A 21,790-nucleotide genomic window follows, 5' to 3' on the forward strand; every position below is an offset into this window, starting at 1 on the left:
AAAAATCTAGCGATAGTCCATCACCAACATCAAATATATTTCTTTTATCTTTATTAATGAAATTCGATTTTAATTTATGTTACCATTTCATATAACTTATACCGACTAAACTAGTTGACATTCATTTTAAATAATCTATCTATATTTATTATGTCCGTACACAAAATAATAATAATAAAAATTAATACTACACAATCCCTTTAATTTTCCATTAAAAAATGACCTAATCGAATTTTTCATAGGTCTTTTTCAAAAAAAAATAAAAAATAAAATTAGAGGCCTTTCCTAATCAACCCCCAAATATTGATGATGGCTTAAGTATGAACTGAACTCCTTACTCCATCCTGGTAAAAAATGACGACATTTTCAGTTTCTCTCTTCCCAAACCAAATTCCAACTATACCACCATTATCAACATTCAACAAATGCAACGTCAATTCTATCACTTCAATCCATTCTCTCAAATACCCATTACAATTCAAGCCCTTCTCCTCAAAACCCAGTTTCTGTTTTTATGAATCATCCAATTCCTCATTAACAACTTCATCTTCAGAATCAGAGATTGAACAAGAAGAAGAAAATGAGGGAGATATAGATTCTGATTCAGACTTTTTTCTTTCAACAACTTCTTCTAATGGAGGATTAGCTCCACCTGTGCTAAAGAAGAGGAAAAGGTACAGGAAGGAATACCCAGGTGAGAGTAAGGGAATTACTGAAGAAATGAGGTTTGTTGCGATGAAGCTTCGAAATGATAAAGGGTCTTCTAAGTCTTCTGGGGATTCTGATGGGGTTTGGGAGCCTAGTATGGAAGGGTTACTCAAGTACTTGGTTGATAGCAAGCTTGTTTTTGAAACCATTGAACATGTTGTTGAGGATTCAAGCGATGTATCTTGTGAGTTTTCTTTGGAAATTATTATTACATGTCAATTTGTTCAAGTACTACTACAATTTACTTGCTATTGGATTGTTATTGAATATTGAAATTATTAGTTGGACTAGATGGTAAAAAGTTTATTGGAAATGCCCTTTAATGGTTTGAAATTTTACGCCTATTGGTTTCTGTGCCTCTTTTGGATAGTTAGAATGATCCCTTTGTACTCATCATCATCACACTTACAATTAAACACTTGTCTTGCTTGATTTTGGATTTGTGCATGCTTTGTGTGTTGTGTGTTGCGTGATTATTCTTTCTTCCTCATCCCATCTCACTTCTCTAACTATGTGCCCATATTCGCAACAATTGGTATCAGAGCGAGATAAGATATATTTAGTGTTTTGAGAGTGGTGAATTTGATAGATGTTTGGAGAAGAGCGAAATGGTAGAAGTGGCCATGTGCGTGGAAGGCTTTTTGAAGCCATTGGGGTTTGTTGAAACTCTTGTTGAGAGAAATTTTTTTGGTGTACCAGATATCAAGACCTTGTTAATTGAATTCTCAAGAGAGAATGAGAGCTTATTAACAACGGTGGAAGAGCAAAAAACTAGTGATAAAGTCTTTATAGTTGACAGTTGAAAAATTGGAGGAGGCTGCGAGGTGTAGTAGCACTAGTGATGTAAATCCATTTAAAGGGGTAGTTTAGTTGTTGAGGAAAAACCATCTGAGGGTATTGAAGAGAAAATCAAATTCAAGAGTGTAAGGGTTGGATATGAGAATAAAGTGTGCTACTATTGCTATAAGAGAGGAATTATTCAATATACTTGCAACAAGATGAAGATAGACCTTCAAAAATTTAAATTTTTAGAGAAGATGAGGAAACCAACCACGGGGGTTAAAGATGAGATGCTCAATGGGAAGAAGAGGAGATTTTCATTTGAGGATGGAAATGGGTGCTTAGTGCACTTGAAATGTGCGATGGGCAGCAAGGGTCATGTATTGCTATAGGGAGGAAACCTACATCATGTTGAGGATGGTGCAAGGTTTAAGTTGCCAAGAAGGTAATATTTGTTGATGGTTATATCCATGATGGGTAATGCACAACGAGAGGTGATGAGAGATTGTTTTGAGGGAGCCAAGGGACCACCGACCAAGATCCATATCAAACATTGTTGTTGAACAATGTGAGTCACCAAGATGGGTGTCATTTGATATTAGGGATGAATTTGGTCTTGAGGGTGTAATTGTTGAGTCAATTTCCAAATCATCCTTGATGATTCTGCATTTGGGCGCTTAGTGGTAAGGGTGAAAGTTTGGATTACGGTTTGGTTTTCCATCAAAACCAAATCAAACCAATTTTTTTTCGGTTTTCATTTTGTCAGCCCAAAGTCAAACCGTTTTTGTATAAAACCGAACACCGAATTTTTAAAGATGAAAACCAAACACCGAACTTTAAAACCAAATTATGACATAAAATCAGACATTTAAAATAAAATTTTACACATTGAAATTACAAAGAACATCATCCTTTATCAGATCTACATGGAGAATCAATCAAAATTGGAAACAAAAATAAAAACCCTAAAAACTCTGCTTAAAATTCTTTACAAAACCCTAATTTATTTACATATCTACTTTCTTTAAGGTGTAGAAAACCATCAATCGACCGAAGAAATAATTACAATGTCATTGATTGATTTATCTGCAGTTTCTATTTTGTTCATCCTCAACTTTTCAAATTTTCTTGTTGTCCACCAAAAATTCCTTAAAAATAGAAAACAAGAAAATTTTGCAGGTTCATCCTCCGTTTTTCGTCAATGAGCCCTAGTTAAAAATTTCTTCAAACCCTAAAAAGAATATCAAACAGAAAAGGAGATTAAAAAAACTCATCAAATTTCTTTAAACTTTTAAAAATATCGAAAAAAAATTTGTAAAAAAGAAGAACCCTTCCATTTTGTGATGTACGAATCTGAAAATTTTTGCTTGCGTTTTAAGGACAAATAAATCTAGAAATTTTTGCTTCCGTTTTAAGGGCGCAAAAATCTGGAAAGTTTTGCTTGCGTTTTAAGGGAAAAAAAATACATATTTTTGGTACTTTATCAATGGATAAGCTTGAAAAGAAAAGATGGGAGATTAGAGGGAGAGAGAGAGAGGAGAGTGGAAGAATGGCTGCCTCACTGCCTGTGGTCCTGTGGAGCGTGGAGCAAAATGAGGGAGGGATGTTGTTAGGGTTTTTTAATTTTAAATGGGACGTGGGTTGTGGAGTGTGGGCCTATGGGATTAGGCTCCTCCATTTGGGCTTAGGTGTTATAATATTAGTTTATTTTGATTCTTTTCTGTTTTTTCGGTTTTAATGTTTGGAAACTAAACTCGAACCAAATTAAGTTCGGTTTTGACCTATTTCAAACCGTATCCAAACCAAATTATAAAAAAATCAAACTAAATTTCTTATTCGGTTTGGTTTGATTTGGTTTTCGGTTTTTAACCAAATAAGTTTCACCCCTGCTTAGTGGTTCATGTATTGTCTTGCATCAATGAAGACATGGATGGGAAAGCAAGGGAGGCCACTCACCATGAGTTTGAAGAAAGAATACGTAAAGAAGGGGCGCAGACGGGGGGGCTCTTGAGCGAACATTTGGGTTTTGCGAGCAGCCTCAGGCAACAACATATAGCGGGTGCAGAACGTGCGTTGCTCGAATGAGCAGGGCATGTCAGAGCCTCAAACTTGCTGTTGCACGTGTGAATCCTTTTGGGGATTTCTTTGTTGGTCTTCTTTGACCCCTTAAGTATATATAAATTATAAAGGGACTCTTGGAATAGAAGAAGAGCATAGGGAAGTAGGCAATGTTTAGATTATTGATTCCTTGAGAGAAGAGTAAGTGCTTTGTAGTGAGGTAACTCTTTGTGAGTGCAATTGTAGCCAAACTCTAGAGGGTGAGTTTGAGTGATTTGGAAGGGGTTCTTAAGGTACCATTAGACACTTGTCTTGCTTGTTTTTGCATTTGTTCATACTTAGTGTGTTGTGTACTTTGTCCTTTATTCCTCATCCCATCTCCCTTCTCTAACTGTCTGCCCATATTCACAACATTTTCTCTATTAAAAGACTGAAATAGTTTTGGGTCAAAATTCAGAGTTTCTTTTACCATGCTTGACTAGATTCCACTTTGTCTCTTGCCTGGGCTTGAGCTTTTTTCAAAAACTCGCATTTGGTTTGGCCTAGCTGATGAAATTCTTTTCTGCTTTTGAGTTGTGTTTGAAAGCATTCTATCATTCTATGTACCTTCTTTGCTCCTCTTTCAGTATAATATTGAAAGGGTCATGTTCTATGCTTGAACTACATAATGCCAAGTGGAAGAATGTGATGCTTGCTCCCTGAAGTTTCTGGCCAATAGTGATCTAATCTTCGTAATTCTTGATAGAATTTCGTAAACAGAAGAATTATTTCTAGCACTTGAAAATAACTTCTTTGGGGAGAAGTTGAAGTCGTTGTAACACAAGCGGTTCAAATTTCTTTTTTTGTGTTTAAAAAATATAAACTGCAGGCCACTGGATTTGGGCTTTAAACTTTGATTTATGACTTTGAACTGGTCAGTGATTTTAATCATTGTACTGGTCAGTGATTTGCTTGGGTTTGATTGGGAATTTGTTGCTCAGTTATTTGGGTGCTGAACTGGGTGTGTTAGGATGATTGTAATTGCAGTTGTTGAATGTGATTTTAGATTGAGAGATGGTGAGGAGTGTGGGGAGAGGGAGAAAGAGATTATAGTAGTTTTGCACCAATTGTATCTGGCAACACAAAATTGAGTGACTATTCATAGAACAAGGGCATACTTTTCTATAGCAACTTATATCATTGAAATATTGAAATTCTATGATCTTTGCAAATGTAATGAAATTAAAATCTGAGGGTTTTTTTTTGGACTTTCAATTTTGCTTTTGATGGACATTCAATACTTGATTTTGTCCGGAAACATTCAAAATTCGAAATTCTGACATCAATGGAATACTTGGATTGGACTACATTAAGTAGTTAATTATATCTTATTTTTGCCCTAAAAATTTTCTCTGGATTTGATCAACTAAAAGGGATGCCTTTTTTGTCTTGTTGAAACAATATGTGGTTCTAGCTCCATTGCATCGGAGTAAAAAAAAACACCTATACCAGAGAGCAGCTATGTTCCCCATGCTTAAGCTGCTTTGTAAAATTGGTACCTTTATGTGTGTGAATAGTATGAATATATAGCATGATTGAAATTAATAATGATAAGGCTATTATTGGCTGTTGTTGAACAGATGCATACTTCAGGAGAACTGGCTTAGAAAGATCAGAATGTTTGGCTAGGGACCTTGCATGGTTTAGTGAACAAGGCATGGAGATTCCAGAACCTAGCAATCCTGGAATCTCTTACGCCTCATATTTGAAAGAGCTTGCGGAAAAGAGCGCTCCATTGTTTCTCTCCCACTTCTACAATGTGTACTTTTCACACATAGCTGGTGGGCAAGTGATAGCCAAACAGGTGAGTTGTCTTCTTTTCTTATTCCCGTGCCTCTTGTTTTGCTATATTTCTAAAATAGAAGCGGGATTTTATTTTTTTACTTCATTCAACTTTTCTCACATGCTTTTTTTTTTTTGTTTTTTTTACTTCCCGTTGAACTTTAATGCAACAAAACACAATTGTAGCAATTCTCATAAGAAAAAGGATTATCAGTTCCTCACTTATATTAATCTTCATCAGGTTGCTGAGAAGCTTCTTAGGGAACAGCAACTGGAATTCTATGGCTGGGAAGGAGATGAACAAGAGTTGTTGAGAGAAGTTAGAGAAAAGCTTAACAGGCTTAGTGAGGTTGGTACCTGAAGTTTTAACATTGATTTCCTTCAATTTCTTCCGATGTTTGTCTTGCGCCTGTTTGGACTTATTTGGGAGTATGATTACGGTGATTTTGCAGCATTGGTCTCGTGACGACAAAAATAAATGCTTAAAAGAGGCAACGAAATCATTTAGGTTCCTGGGGCAGATTGTTCGCTTAATTATCTTATAAGGTAAGCCAATTTTTGTTTTTATTTTACTTGTTGCCTTTTGCTTCATTATGAGTAGGGGTGCGCGAGGAATATTTGAGTAGAATCCATGGTCTTCGGGCTTATCCTGAATGTGTGTTGGCTTTCTAAGAAAATGCTAATTCCTCACCCATGTTGGATGTGCGTCACTTGATTTTACCGTTTCTTCTCATGTACTCGCGTAGAAGCCAAAACGGGCTTTCTTTATGATTTTGTGATTTTAGATCACCGAGTGTGGACATCATTTGGATGTGGACGAGGAGTTTTTTATGAAGATGAATATTCTCTCTGTCTCATTGAATTTGCTATATTTGCTATGAAAAACTCTCAATTTAAAAATGTAATTGTAGCAAACTCAATGGTACAGATGAGTACAAAGCAACTATTGAGCCTCCCAAACGATTTGGGTCTGCTACATGAACCACTAAATCAGTTTTAATGACTGTTCACATGAATTATCCTTCTTTGTTCATTTGATTATCTACCATCTCAACCTGTAAATCTATACTTTTCATATCCTTTCTCACTCCCTCTCTAAAAGTAGAAAAACAAAACAGAAGTAATTTCTTAGCTAGCTGCCATCGCCTGTATTTCAGACAGTTATATGAAGATTAATAGCAATATTTGCTTCTTTAACAGGTGCTTATGTGCATATGCTCCTATCAAACACAAATTGTTCTACTGACCCCCAACCGCAGCTAGCCTTGACTCCCTCGACCCTTGGCGCCTCTCTTGGTAAACCAAACCAGATTTTCTTACATATTAAACTTGTGAGAAGTGTCTGCCTCCTCTTCCCACTCGCGGGAAGCTTGTAGTGTGATTAGTGGAAGTTTCGGAGTTGTATGCATTTTGTTCCGATGGGATCCCGTCATCCTCAAGACTCTTCTAAGTTTTGTCATCTCACCATTATAGCTCTTTAGACGATTCGTCTTCATGACCCCATGTAAATTTAGGAAGCATATTAGGCTATGGGCTGTATATGAGACTAGACTTTTGCTAAATGTTAACATGTGAAAATACAATGTTCTATGTTTCAATACAAAACTGCAGTTTTTTTCTAGTATCCTGCAAATTGAAACTCAATTGCATTTGTGCTTTGAATTGGTCTTTTCTACTTCCGTTTTGCCATAAAGTAAGGATGTGCTTTGTCGAGTAATGTTTGAGGGGCCAGGATTAGGTTGTTGTGTGCTCTTGCTCAAATGAGCACGAGAAAGGCTTCGCAAGTAGATGTGTTGAGGCAAGTAGAAGCATGGGTTGAGTAAGTGCTCGAACAAGCATCATATGGATTGGGCGAGCGAATTCCAAATTGATGTCTTCAAGAGCAAAATTGCATTGGGTTGAACAAGGATAATAGCTTAGCGTGAAGGCTTGCTCGAATGAGGTAGGTGGATGCGTGACCGACAAGGTTCTTCCTTGAGTGAGATGGTCAAAACTTTGTGTTTTGTGCTAAATATGCGGATAAATCTCTAATTTATATGATTATTGTCCCATTTTATATGCTTAGTTGATGTATTACTATGCCATTTGATATATTTTCCCATTGAATTTCACCAAAGGAATCCCTTTCCATGTCCGACTCGTACTTACCATAAGACTAATTCAATACATAAGTAGACTATATATCTTTATCTTTGACTATTGTATTTCTATGAGCAACTGTGTATCATTTTGCGTTCTGACTTATTAGTATCTTTCTTTAAAACCTCAATTGATATTTAATGTATCATAATTATAGAATAATTAATTCACAACTATAATAAGTCTCAAATAACTAATTACTCTTAAATTTATATAATTTTAATAAATTTATAATAATCACGATAAGTAAATTTTCTATGAAATAAATAGAAAACAAGCTTTAAATATGTGGACTTCATGGGCTATGAATGTTCAAGAAAACCGGTAGGTAGATAAAACAATAGCTATCACTAATTGATTACTCCAATTATTAATGAATTCATTTGTTTCTAAAATATGAGTACAACATATTTATGATATTCATTAATTAACTTATTTCTATTTTCTATTGACTGTGATATAATTTTAATTAGACAAGACTAATTAATTTTTTTATTTTTTATCATTCTATGGTAATTCGCATATTTCTGCTATTGTATGAGAAAAAAACATAGTTATGTGAGATCTTGTTTTAATCTTCTTGTTACATATTTTCATAATATTAAATTTTTTTAATTTTTAGTTATGTATAACTCTAGATATAAATGATTCGATAAACACATTAAATTGTGTAAAAATAAGTTTGGTGTAAGTATTTTGGAATGAAATAACTATTTATATGTTCATAAAAAATCATTTAGTTAGTAATAATCTTTTTATATTATTTGTAAAAATATCACTATTAGTAGCAAGTATTATGGAACGAAATAATATTGATCAACAAGTAATATTCCTGCATTACATTGACACGTATACTTGGGGATTCGCATCTTTCCAGGTTCTACTCCTTTCTTCATCTTCCTCTCTCCAACGCTGTTCGCAATTTTCCCCCTTCTCCAATAAAACAGCCGCATTTTTTTTTACCGTTAATTCAATTCGACATTGAGAAATCTGTAATGCTTCGTCTCTCTCTCCGCCGCATTCGCCGCCGTCAATACCCTCTCTCTTTCCCTCATCCTGCCCGATCATTTTGCTCTTCTTCCAATTCCCAACCCAGAAATCCTTCACAATCCCAGAAAAACTCATATCCATCTTCAATCCTCCATGTCAATCCACCCCCCACCTCTTCGCTTTCTCCCGTCTCTTCGTCTCTCTACCCTTCTTCTCGTACTGCATCTCTCTCTTTCCTCGCCCTGACCGCCATTGCTACTACCTCCTACCTTCTCTATTCCAATGATAATGGCAACGGCAACGGCAATCGCAATCTCTCTTCCGTGATTGAAACTGCAATCCACCGATCAACTGAGTCAACTCACCGTTTAATTCATCGTTTGAAGAATACAGGTGCTGCTGCTTCCGTGCTTTGGCAATCGCTTCGCTCCGTGCTTTCGTCCGCTAATTATGAGGTGCGTTCGGGATTTGAGTTTAGGGTTGCGGCTTTTTTGGCGGATATTGCTGCTGCTAATGCTTCCCGGAGAGCTGCTATTGTTACTGCAGGTGACGGAAAGGTAGTTGATTGGCTCCTTCAGACGGTTTCAGGAGAAGTAAGTGGGACACAGGCAGAGGCTGCTAGAGCATTGGCTTACTTGATTGCTGATCCTCTTGTTAGGCCTCAGGTTTTTGAGAGGCCTCATTCTGTTCCTCATCTTCTTAAATTCATTTTCTCTTCTCAACCTCAGCGCTTCAAAAAGGTTTGCATCCTTTTTCATTTTTTCGTTATTGTTGGCTTATTGCTAGTGTGTTGGTTAATTTTTTTTTTGGTTTTTTTGGAGATTCAAACAATGCTTTTAATTTTTTTTGTTGCCTGAAGTGCTTAAATATCACCAATCATCTAAGAATAATTTGTTTTAGATATTATGAAACCAGCTATTGAGACGATTATCACGATTTTGATGAGACCTTACTTAATATTGTTCTTTTCATGCACATTAGTATTAATTTGAAGTGAAATTTTGTTTATAAATACGGCAAAAACTCAACTTGTTTGCAAGCTTTTAATATACAGAAGTACTATAATTTTTCTGTAAACCTTTTATGTCATGGTGATGAATGATGATGAGATACCAATCAATGGTTGGTTTACTTCTAGAATCGTTTGTATAGTTGTATGAAGTTTCATGTATGTTGGTTTTGTAATGTGTTTTATAGTGGTATGATAGGTTTTGCTTTCTTTTTAACTCCTTATGTATGTGAAATCTTTTTTTTTTAAATGTATTTTTATTTGTTTAGCCATGCTACTCTGGGAAATACTTGTCACATTTTGTAGTTAGATGATTCGGGAAATGTTTCTCCATCAATGTAGTATGCACTTTGTACCATTTGAGTTTGTTTATAATAGTAATGTGTTGGCTATTATTTACATCTTTGAGGCACTTGTTTGGGACAAAGGACTTAGAGCGATACATCTCTATTTTTTTACATTTGATAGTCTGACTTCAATTTATTTGGTTTATGTTTTTGTTAAGTCAATCTGGACAAAGAGCAGATGTGATTTTTTTTTTCCATTGGATCATATATGTTGACCTTCTGTGGTGTAATGTCCTTTTAATAAAATTCACAGTTAAGATTATCTTTAAGAACGAGCTCTCTGGAAAAAAACTAGTAATGCATTTAGTTTGAAGTGGTGAGAGGAGGAAGCTTGGAACTGGATGGTTGAGTTGGGAATTTTAGCATTTGAAGTGGCACCATTCGTGGGTTGAGGGAATGTACTTTTTGCATCTGAATCTTGATCTTAGTTCACGACTTGCATAACAAATTCGATGATAGTTTTTTGGCAATCTAAATTTTTGTTTTTATAAAATCTTTCGCTTTCATTGAAACAGAATTCAAGAATTTCTGATTCATTGAAAGGTAGGAGCATGCTTGTTGCTGCTATAATGGATGTTGTGACTTCCACTTGTGACAGTAAAGGCAATGTCAGGTTCCAGTCATGCCTTCCTGCAAATGCTGAAATGAGAGACATTGCATCAGCTATTCAAGTAATCGAAGGAGGTTTGGATCTGGATGATCCACATGCTGAAGAAGATGACGATGGCGGGAAAGGATTGAAGGGCATTGGTATTAAAGTTCTTGGAGGGACAACTGTTATAGGACTTTCTAGGACTAATGGACTAGTGGATTATGTTGACGATGATACTTTATCAACCATTAAATACAATTCTAGAAGCCGTTTTTATCAAAAAAAGAATGATAACTATCTAACAGATGCGAATTTATCTTCTGCTGTAGTACCTGGCCTCTGGGATGATTTACATTCTCAGCATGTTGCTGTGCCTTTTGCTGCATGGGCATTGGCTAATTGGGCTCTGGCCTCGGAGGTTAATAGATTACATATTCAAGAGTTAGATCAAGATGGAAATGTGGTTATGACTGCCTTAGCAGCCCCTGAAAGATCAGTGAGATGGCATGGAAGTTTGGTTGCTCGATTGCTTTTAGAGGACAATAATGTTCCATTAAGTGACTCTGTTTTAGACTGGAGTTCTTGTCTTCTTTCAACAATATCACAAGCTTGTAGAACTGATGACATACCTCTGGCATTGGTGGCTTTGTCTGCATTTATGCTTTCTGTTGATAAGAGTCCAGGAGCGAAGAAAGTCGTTATGGAGAAAGGTCTTGATTTGATGAGAGAAACTGCTAAAAAGACAACACAACATAAGGATATCCAAGAAGCATTGGCAAGAGCATTAGAACTTATTTGTACAGATGAAATTCATTTCTCTCTTGAAGAAAGTCTTAAATGGTCTGGTATCCTGCTTTCCTGGGCATGTGGTAAATTTTCATCAAAAAACACACGATATTCAGCAACGAAAATTTTATCATGCATCCTTGAGGATTTTGGGCCATCTTCTGTCTTAATTTCTCAAGGATGGTTAACTATTCTTCTAAATGAAGTTTTGGACTCCACCAAGACCGCATCATGGAAAGGAGCCTCTCAGCCAAAGAGCAATACTGTGAAGGTTAGAGTCTGTATCCGTAGCTCTCATTTATAAAGTAAAATTCTGTTATGTTTGATCCATTTTTGTTGCTGATTTTAATATTTGGTTGGAATTGTTTGACTGATTTACATTATTTGTTTATAATGCTATCTTTTGTTTGCAGACTCAAATTGATCAATCCAACATTCAATCTGGTATACAAATTGCCAATCAGCTGGCAACGTGTGTTGTTAATATAGCTGCAAAGCAATTGGGGTTTGCCACTGGTCACACTGACATATTCCCCGTTGCTGATCTTCTGTCCCTAGAACCTTTTTTGGGACCATTTAAAAGCTTAAATAAAGATCAGATCCCTAAATATGATGCTGCAGACTTGGCAGTGGCGACCCTCAAGGGAATCAAATCGCTGACTGAAATTTGTGCAGATGATATTGTGAGTCAAAACAAAATGGTTGATTCTGGTGTTTTGTGCTTGTTGCGGCGTTTTTTATTGAGTGATGATTATGAAAGTCTTGCTGCCATTGAAGCATATGATGCATCTAGAATTAGGGAAGGACCAGAACAGACTAGTGAGGTTCAGGATGAATCAAAACCTGATGCTAATTCTCAAACAAAGGTTCGAATCCCGCCATCTGCTCACATAAGGAGGCATGCTGCTAGACTACTAACTATCCTCTCAGCATTGCCAAAAGTTCAAAAGACCATTTTAGCTGATGTAACTTGGTGTAATTGGCTGGAAGAATGTGCTAATGGAAAAATTCCCGGTTGCGATGATCCAAAAATTCAAAGTTATGCTAGAGCGACCCTGTTAAATGTGTTTTGCCATGACAAACGGGGCTCGGACTATGGGAAGAGTGGTGGTACTGGTACTACGATTGTGAAGGATAATCGTGTTTGGCCTCGCTATGAGGACATGGTATTTCTGATCAATCCTGAATCACCGCACTGGCAATGCCCTGACAAACCTGTATCGGAGAGTTCAAATAAATACTCCAGTGAGGATAACGACATGAGCTCATACAGTCCTTCAGAGGGTAACTTTTCAGATACAAAGGTCCCTTCTATAGATGTAATTTTTGTTCATGGTCTGCGTGGTGGGCCCTTCAAAAGCTGGCGCATTTCTGAAGATAAATCATCAACTAAATCTGGTCTTGTGGAGAAAATTGATCAAGAAGCGGGGAAGCAAGGAACCTTTTGGCCAGGTGAATGGCTCTCAGCTGACTTTCCTCATGCCCGTTTGTTTACACTTAGATACAAGGTTTGTTTGAAAGAATTCCCTTTATGCCTTTTTTAGCTTGGGAGGTGTGGATTTCCAAAACTTATGGTGATAGTAGTCCAAACACTTGGATGTTTGTGTAATATATACTTGAAGATTTGAGGACTGGTATTTTTAGTATCACTGTGCATTACAGTTTGTTACATTATTTTTTGTTACTCTTTAGTTTCGATCATAAGTTTAAACTTTAACTGGATGCAGACAAATCTTACTCAGTGGTCCGGAGCTACCCTTCCACTTCAGGTGTGCACCTTCCTTTTTAGCATAGGAAATTCTTATACTTTGTTGTTATATATATGCTATATAGCGTGTCAAATGGTTTGAATATTTTGGTTTATGTCATATATTGGGGATATGGTGCTTTCCTCACAATCTTGTAAACTGTGAACCATAACTCATCTTGTTCCTTCATTAGGGAGTGAGAACTTATACAAAGTGCACAATTTGCTTTTTTTTTTTGTGATAAAAATGGTTTTTTGTTCCCTTCTATTGCCTTAATCTCTTATAGTGCTGAATCTTATAAAAGTTATCAGTATATTCATTTTATTAATGACACTAGACCTATTAATAGATTCATGGTGATAAGCCCAATTCGACCTTAGTGTTACTGTCATCACCTTTTCATATTGATCAGTCAATGAACTAACATTCATCCCCCATTTGAATTCTAACTACAAAGAGCTATAGAAAAGACACAACTGGGTAAAGAGTAGTAAACTTCTGATTAAACGAGGAGAGTTTCTGGCTCTTATTGTTTAACACCTTCATTTCCTTGATTAATTTACAACCATGGTGATTAAGCGGAGAATTTCAATGAATTGGAGCAAATTCATCCTCATTTTTCCATACGATGATTTTCTTCTTGCTCGAAGTTTTAGTGCCAAATGATGAGTTTGACTATCTTCCTCAATCGAGCTCCTTTTATTCTCTTTGAATGGCAGAATCAACACGGTCAGTTTCCGGTCGTTCTGGTTTGTTTGTGTTTAGGTCGACCCAAGAGGTCATGTATTGTAAGTTTTTACTAAGAAATAAAATGACTATTTTCTATCAAATAAACTTTTTTATAGTAATGGACCAATATACAACTTTTTGGGTTTCAATGAGGAAATATTGACTCAAAAGACAATTGGATTAAAAATGTGGCCCCGACTCAAAAGTGATAAATTGGGACAGAAAAAGTTTTCGAAATTGGACAATGAGTCAAAACGGTTATTTTGAAAATAAATTTTCAACGGTTTTTTCAGTCTGGTCATTTTTGGGTTATGGCCTTATGGGTTTGAATTTAGGTTTTATGAACCTCTAATTTGCGGTCGGATTCCGGGTCAATCTCAAGTTGAATTAATGATTAATAGGTCTAATGGTGAACAATGTTATTTTAATTATATATTTTCCATTTTGTTTTGAAGATGAATTTTTCTCCCTTTTGTTTTGTTCATTTGATGATGTTTTAGCTCTGGAATTTGAGGGAATTAATAGTATTTTGGAAGTAAGGTGCAAACACAAATAACACAAAACAAGAGCTTACCCTATCAATCAAGAATAACATAAACTAGTGATGCCATAAAGTGGTTCCACACAAGGAAATAAATGAAAAGAAGGGTTCTCTTTTTAAGAATGATTACACAGATCTCAAGTGAGGTAACTCAATATTCATTAACTTGGATTACACTTCTAAAATAGCTAGCATTTGGAGGCTGCAAAGACTGAGTCCTAACTTCTAAGTATGTAGGCGAAGATCAGACACTGACAGAACTTTACCAGCAAGTAAAGGGACACAAAAGGTGTGGTGAAGCCTGATCTGCACCCATCTGACTCCTGCAGTTCCCACTCTATTTCTCTCTGCCGCCATCGCACCACCTGATGATTTTAGCTTTTTTAACTCATTAGAATGATCTTAAGCCAGTGCCTTTATTAGTCAACTAAATCGTACTTCACTATATTTGCATAATAATCCCATCCATTTAGCAATGCTCCCTCTGTGCGACAGAATTTGCATTATTTTTCTTCAGTTTTTTTCATGGATTTTGTTCTATTTCTATTTTTAATCATGACACACTTTTTTTTTCATCTTATCAACACATTTAACATGTCTTTTCATCTCATTCAAACATTTTTCCCACTTACCCATAAAATATACCTTTTTTCCTCTTTTTCTCCCTTTCTTTGGTTTGCACAAGAATTATACTGTGCACAAATCCCATGGGACAAAGGGAGTGTGTGTTTGGATTAGGTTATTGAAAGCAGGGTCTTGACCCCCCTTGCTTAAGTAGGAGATCCCAATAAATCTCTTAAAAGACGTGGCATCAAATGTAACGTACGAAAGTAACATTAAGACTAGAATGCTTAATCTCCTTATGTGATTTGGCAGAGGCATGCTTAGACCATAGTTTGAATGTTAACGATGATGCATGAGGGTCAAAAAGGACATTCTTTATTATTATTGGGACTTTGGAAGGACCCTGCTCTAGTTAATCATGGAATATAAATACTTCAACATCCTCCACCTCCAAGAGTCCAAGCTAACGAACTAATTCTATTGCAAACCTTTGAACTTATTGCTCTCAATCATTTGAGCATAACTCTCTTGCATTTACTCTTTTAAGCAAAACATTCATTAAGACCTCACGCCATTAACAAACAAGTTCCTCCAAGCTAAGGCCACAATGCACTTGGGGTTGGACTTCTTAGGTACTCAACTTATATTCTCGCTAACTTAAATGTCGGAGTAGGTTCCCAGAGAATCCCTTAAAACCTCTCTAACATCTGATCTTGTTGTTGAAGTAATCTTACCTCATGAAAGGCAAGATAGCAAAGACAATCCTCTTATCCAACAACCCTTTTCTCAAACAACCCTAGTACTAACCAAACTTCGTGCTAATCAATTGAATCTAGTCCTTGACAGGAACAGGGAGTATTAGTGCAAATAATCTACTGATTTGTTCTGGATGAGTGTTTAAGAGTAACATATTCCAGAAAAAGGGTTTCCCCCAATTTCATTGTTTTGTCATGGGTGTAAAACAGTTTTCCCTAGTGAAAAATGATTCTTTTATGAGATATTTTTTCCTCTTGAAAGAAGGAATGCAACATCTTCCTTTCAACTGTTCGTTTTTCCATCCATCCTCTTCCTTGTATTTCTATTTTTCCTATTCTTGCTAACTTTTTCCAAGGAACGTGTTGAAGAAATTAATCTATAGTTTTGTTCTCCTTGAATTTCTCTTGGAAATGTTTTTTCACATTCAAAAGTGAGCCAATTTTGAAAGAGGCGTGGATGAATGTGATTTGGGTCAATTTTTTCAAATCTTCAATGTTTTTGACATATACTATTGCACTTTATTGTAGAGTCAAGGAAGCAACGGGAAAGTGGAGGAGAGAAAGAGTTGTGTTAGTGGGTAGAAAAAAATTAAAATGGTGAAAGTGTAAAGAACATTAGGTGACTGAATTGTGAAGATGACTATGGAACGGAGTAAATTATTCTAGTTTTTGTTTAGGTCGACTATAATATAATGTGTGTTACTGCAAGACCAATCAAATGTCAAAAGACATGGTTTGTATAGAATTTCCTTTTTTGAAAACATATTGTATGAGAAGTCATTAACTTGGTAAATGCCATTTAATTTAGTAGACATAGCAACAACAATGCCAAGGCCTTATCTTAACAATATGGGGTCAACTATATGAACTAAAAGAAATAATTATGAGAAATCATCGGTAACAAAGATTATACGATCTATCTACAACTAACAAAATCGATTCCAATATCATCAACATATATTTCTCTTACATGTAAATAAACTTGTCTGAGGAGTGAGATAAGGGGAATTTTGTTTTTTTTACTACTAGATATATTTTGCTTGTGATAGTTTGGACTTTGGACAATATTGACTTAGAATCATTTTTTTGGATTTTGGTTGACAACTAGTTTGAGGTTAGATATTAAACCCATTGGTATAAACGAGCAATACTAAAAAATTCATAGCTTTAGCCAGGTATTTGGTTTGTTAATGATTGTAAAACTTTTTCTTTTTACCCTCTCCTTTTGCTATAGGTTCTCTCTTTCTACCCTATTGCGTTGTTATCCTGTCTCTTTCAACACCACAGCCAAAGCACTTTTCTAATTATTCTTCCTCCACTTATCTGTTGTTAACTTTAGCACTCTGTTGCACTGGTATATTGCTATGCTTGCTTTATAATATCGCCATAATATTTGATGTATGTACAATTTACAGGAGGTCAGCTCAGTGCTTTTAGAGAAGCTTGTTGCAGCAGACATTGGCGGCCGCCCTATCGTCTTTGTGACACACAGGTACACCACCCTGTTCTCAGAGCCGTGTATGTAAATGCTTAGATGTTGGATCTTTCATAGGTTAACTTTGAATAATACATGCTTGCAGCATGGGTGGATTGGTAGTCAAGCAGCTGTTATATCAAGCTAAGGCAAATAATTTGGATTATTTTGTGAACAACACTGCTGGAGTTGTATGTCCTTGCCTTGCATCTTCTCTCTTTCTATGCACTTAAATTTTAGGCAGATTTACTGACACTTGATAGTTACCCTGGTGATAGGTGTTCTATAGTTGTCCTCATTTTGGCAGCAAACTGGCAGATATGCCCTGGCGGATGGGCCTTGTGCTTCGTCCTGCACCTACGGTTTTTTTCTTTATTATTTTTGTGCTATTCCCTTCTACATTTATCCGTTGCATAATTACAATATCTTACTGCTTTATTCATATTTTGCTTCTGGTATTGTTGATTATGCAGATAGGGGAGCTAAGAAGTGGATCTCCAAAGTTGCTTGAGCTTAATGACTTCATGCGTCAACTTCATAAGAAAGGCTTACTTGATGTTCTTAGCTTTTGTGAGGTAAAATGTCTATTCAACATGTCTAATTATGTATTATTTGTAACACACTGTTACGTCTATCGTGATTATTGACATTGCCTTTCAGACCAAGGTGACTCCGATTGTTGAGGGTTATGGAGGATGGGCTTTCCGCATGGAGATAGTTCCAATTGAATCAGCGTATCCTGGATTCGGAAACATTGTGGTTAGTATGATCAATGATTCTGGTTTAAAGTTGCCCCGTATATTTAGCACTCATGCTTGTGTGAAGTTGATATGCTTTTCTTATGAATTGGAAATCAGATTAAGATTAATATAATCATATCGCACAAATTGAAAGTTCCATTAGCTTAACGGAATAAGCATTACCTCTGAAGTTGAATTACCCGTGAATTCAAATTTCTAGCTACAATCCCCCCCCAACCCACCCTCTCCCTCTCGAATTTCCGGACTTATTGGTTTCAGACTGCTGTGCTCCACCTTTGCTTTTGGGACATTAGTTGATCTTTCTTTTGAATTTCAATTTCTCTGCCTCATCAAGTTCATGTTTGGATTAGGTATTAGAGTCAACCGATCATATTAATTCCTGCAAGCCACTCAGTCGTGAAGATCCTTCATATACAGAGATATTAGAGTTCTTGCATAAAGTGAAAGCTCAGCATACATGAAACGGAGAAAGGATTTGTTACACTCATTTAAGCCAGATACATCAATTCTTTCCTTACATAGTAAAGTGAGTTTCCTGAACCCGAAGCTCAGTAGAAGTGATGATCATATTCGTTGACGATAGGATATGTTATTGCAATTTGCACGAGCTTCTCCTATCCTAAAGACGGCCTTTTGATGAAGGAACTTAAAGGAGTTGCTGCTAGTCGGAAATGTGTGGTTCAGTCCACAGGAAGTATTTGGTCATTGTCATTAAGGGTTAATGTTCTCCAATTTTATGCTTTTTAGGCCTGCCCTTGTACAGTTGTATGTTGTAAATATAATGGGTTATTTGAAAAAAAAAAAAAACTCAGCATTCAACTGTAAATGATTTTTTTTTTCTTTTCATGTAATATATATATACTATTATACGCATAAGATTTATTGTGGTTGGTTCAAATGGAGAGTTTTATTTTATTTTATATAGAAAAGGAGTTAGAAAAATCTGTAATTGATAGACTATTAAACATTTTGATTAATGGTACTATAGGAGTTTGAATTTTGAGTGTTAGATTAGACCTTTAAAAAGGATCACAATAGCGAGATGGGCAATTGAGATGTTTATGCCATGAGTTTAGTCTATAAAGTGAACGGATTTCATGTGAACCATAATAACGCAATTTTGATAGTTAAATTTTCTTTTACTTAAATTGGAACAAATTTAATCTTTTTTGTTAATTTATTTAATAGGTTAAAAATCAAACCTCTTATTTATGACAAAATATATTAGGTTGATCTTGATTTGAATATTTTGAAAGATTAATTTTACCAAAATATTAGAGTGGTAAAGATTTCATATTTTGATCTACATTATTTAGAGGGACCATCAATTTTTCATCCCTTATATAGCGAACACACAAATTGTTGTGAGAGACGATTTTTTCGAGAGATGTATTAGATTAGATATATGAGTTAAATAGCCCATCATCATCATCAAGCCCAGTGTATCCCGCTCATAGAAAAATAGTTAAATAGCCCAATTAATACAAATTAAACAGAAAATAAGAACGTGGGCTCCTTGTTTTGAAGTCATCTCTTTGAGGGACGGTCTCTCACAAGAGTAGCTGATATCGAAAGATTGAACAAAAGAAGCTTTATAAAAAAAATTCCCAAAATAAGCTTCAGAAAATTTAAATTCTCAAAATGAGCAAATTAACAGTGAACAAGAGAAAAAAATTATTTCAAATGAGAGTGTAACAACCCGACTTACCGTTGACTAAGTAAACAGGGTCATCACGGGGTTTGCTTCCCAAGAACCTCGAATCTCAATCCCAAAACTTGCGCAAAGAGTCTTTAGTTCTAAATCATAACTAAATCAGCTAATTCTCAATCCAAACATCTATCTAATACATAAATTAATCATAAAAGTTTCTATAAAAGTCCTACATAACCAATACAGTCTAGACTAATATATTACCAAAGCTTAGTACAAAACTGCAAAACTCTAACGTGCTCAGCTCATTATAACATCCTCGGAAACTCTAATCAACTCCGCTAATCCATCATTCCCGACTGGTTCGGATCTGTAACAAACTAAAAATTGGAAACAACAGAAGGTCAGATTAAACTGAATGAAGTAACAATCCAAAACAACAAAACACAGTAATTTCCAAACAAAGATTTAAAAGCAACATCAGTTTCCTAGATCTATGTGCGCACAGGGAGTCTAGTTTGAGAGGTGCCGCATAGCTCTAAGGCTATGTCGCTCTCGGGTGAAGCTAGTCAAAATTTGAATGACAACTCGCTTCAAAAACAGGGAGAAGGGAACAATGTTCCTCAACTCCGTCAATGACCAGCTCGCAAGCCTGATTCATTGACCATATCATAATATCAACATAAGCATTCACAACAACATTTGTCTTAACAATTTTCAATTTTAAAAGTGCTTTAGTAAAAATTTTGTTCAAGAAATGTAGTCTGATCAGACCCTTTAAGGGACTGCTACTACTCACCAAAGACGACGCTTCAAAGAGTTGGGTTCGATTTGCAGATATCAGCTAGAATGGTTCCGCCGAGAAATCGTCTCCAGTAGCATAACAATACACATAATCACCAAAGGGCATTCGATACTTAATACTAACATATAACTTTATTACATCTCCTCCTAAGATCGTAGCGTAACCAAGATTTTATTCTAATATTTCGAATCATTTAAATCTCACATGTTTTATTCTAATCTCCCGATTTTCCATCAAGATTTTATAACCATGACCTATAATTGTCAATTTCTCTTCAGGATTAACAACCTTCATGATTTTCCTTTGTATTTCCAATCACAAGTAAAACAAACATTTAACTCACCGTTAACAATACTTCCAAGAATCGCATAATTCAATCAAGAATACCAATTATCCCTTCTTTAATCACTTTTAATTATTTCTCAACTAAGCTATCTAATTTTATTTATCTACAATCATTTTCCTCCAATATGCACATCTAATCAACCATAGAGATAAGTATTATACCCTACAAACTATAAGTCCACCAATTCAATATTAAACATAAAAAAATTCCATCTACTCTAATATGAATAAGCATACCCACACTAATTCTTGAGATCACATCCTTCCATGAGACTACAAGATCTTAATGAGCACTAATATTAGGTATCATAATGAAATAAAATTCACAAGAATCAGTTATTAATTTCATAGTGTTATCCCAACAACAAAGAAGAAAAACAAAACAACAATAAAACCAAATAATATAAAAAAAGAAAAGGAGGAAAGAAGTGGACCTTGTTTACGGCAAGGATCAGAAGTAAAATAAAGATTTGGCACACAATTAAAACAGAAGCAAAATTGAATTCGATTTCATCATTTTTGGCAGAATTCAGAGGCAACATAAATTGATTTTGGCTTTCCCTTATTTTCGGCAGAATTTGAAGACCAAGGGCTCGAAATTTCAAAAATTTCAAAAGAAAAAAACGAAAATGAATTTAAAAAATTAATATAATTGATGCTACACAGAAACGCAAAGAGGAAAGGAACTCAAAAAGGACTATACTTGTTTCATTCTATCAAAAATCAGAGGAAGAGAAAGAAGAATCTTGTTTCTTCGAAAATCAGAGGCAAAAATCAAATGGATTAGGGCCTTGTTGCTTCGAAAATCAAATAAAGAAGATGGATTAGGACTTTGCTTTCCTTCGAAAATTGAAGACAAAGAAGGATAGGAATGAGAGGGAAAGGTTTGAATGGCTTGAGAAGGAAGTCATTGTTGTTTTAGTTCTTAAAACTCATGAAATTGGGCTTTGAAAAGTAGTATTGAAGAAGATGGTGTTGAGTAGTACATGTAAGGGAAAGATAATCGATTTTTAGGGGATAAATAAAATAAAATATCAAGGTATAATAAAAGAATTATTATGTTGGGTATCCCTAAGTCCAATACCACTTCTCATTCCTTCTAGGTTTGATCCAATAAAATTCTAATCTTAATATTTATTTTAAGTTCCCAATTCTAAATATTAATAATTTCCCAAATGTTACAGAGA

The 21,790-nt window shown here is 35.4% G+C and overlaps 2 protein-coding genes and 1 long non-coding RNA gene across 9 annotated transcripts; 2 read left to right on the forward strand and 1 right to left on the reverse strand.

Annotated features, from left to right (window-relative positions):
• The first annotated feature begins 306 nt into the window (after window positions 1-306).
• Window positions 307-9,008, forward strand: LOC130810023 (probable inactive heme oxygenase 2, chloroplastic). 4 transcript variants are annotated; one of them, XM_057675933.1, is made up of 5 exons: window positions 307-892; window positions 5,166-5,389; window positions 5,609-5,716; window positions 5,820-5,913; window positions 8,890-9,008. In XM_057675933.1, the coding sequence occupies exons 1-4, from the start codon at window positions 355-357 to the stop codon at window positions 5,910-5,912; spliced, it is 963 nt and encodes a 320-aa protein (XP_057531916.1). In that variant the 5' UTR covers window positions 307-354; the 3' UTR covers window position 5,913; window positions 8,890-9,008. The 4 variants fall into 4 exon arrangements, with proteins under 4 accessions (XP_057531916.1, XP_057531917.1, XP_057531918.1 ...); XM_057675934.1 differs by lacking the exon at window positions 8,890-9,008 and adding an exon at window positions 7,100-8,009; XM_057675935.1 differs by lacking the exon at window positions 8,890-9,008 and adding an exon at window positions 7,062-7,090.
• Window positions 8,143-18,945, forward strand: LOC130810022 (uncharacterized). 4 transcript variants are annotated; one of them, XM_057675931.1, is made up of 11 exons: window positions 8,813-8,951; window positions 9,043-9,236; window positions 10,368-11,501; window positions 11,644-12,738; window positions 12,958-12,999; window positions 16,983-17,059; window positions 17,148-17,232; window positions 17,320-17,403; window positions 17,515-17,616; window positions 17,702-17,800; window positions 18,153-18,945. In XM_057675931.1, the coding sequence occupies exons 3-11, from the start codon at window positions 10,404-10,406 to the stop codon at window positions 18,261-18,263; spliced, it is 2,793 nt and encodes a 930-aa protein (XP_057531914.1). In that variant the 5' UTR covers window positions 8,813-8,951; window positions 9,043-9,236; window positions 10,368-10,403; the 3' UTR covers window positions 18,264-18,945. The 4 variants fall into 4 exon arrangements, 3 of the variants coding, with proteins under 3 accessions (XP_057531912.1, XP_057531913.1, XP_057531914.1); XM_057675929.1 differs by having other exon boundaries at window positions 8,143-9,236; XR_009040977.1 differs by lacking the exons at window positions 17,702-17,800; window positions 18,153-18,945 and having other exon boundaries at window positions 8,168-9,236; window positions 11,644-12,682; window positions 17,515-17,572.
• Window positions 18,946-19,578: 633 nt separating this feature from the next.
• On the reverse strand, window positions 19,579-21,689 carry LOC130810024 (uncharacterized). The gene is made up of 2 exons (XR_009040978.1): window positions 21,038-21,689; window positions 19,579-19,833 (listed from the first exon to the last, which is right to left on the reverse strand). It is a non-coding gene; the product is annotated as an uncharacterized LOC130810024 (long non-coding RNA).
• Window positions 21,690-21,790: the final 101 nt, after the last annotated feature.

This window comes from Amaranthus tricolor, chromosome 4, assembly GCF_026212465.1.
Source record: "Amaranthus tricolor cultivar Red isolate AtriRed21 chromosome 4, ASM2621246v1, whole genome shotgun sequence".
Classification (NCBI taxonomy): Eukaryota; Viridiplantae; Streptophyta; class Magnoliopsida; order Caryophyllales; family Amaranthaceae; genus Amaranthus; species Amaranthus tricolor.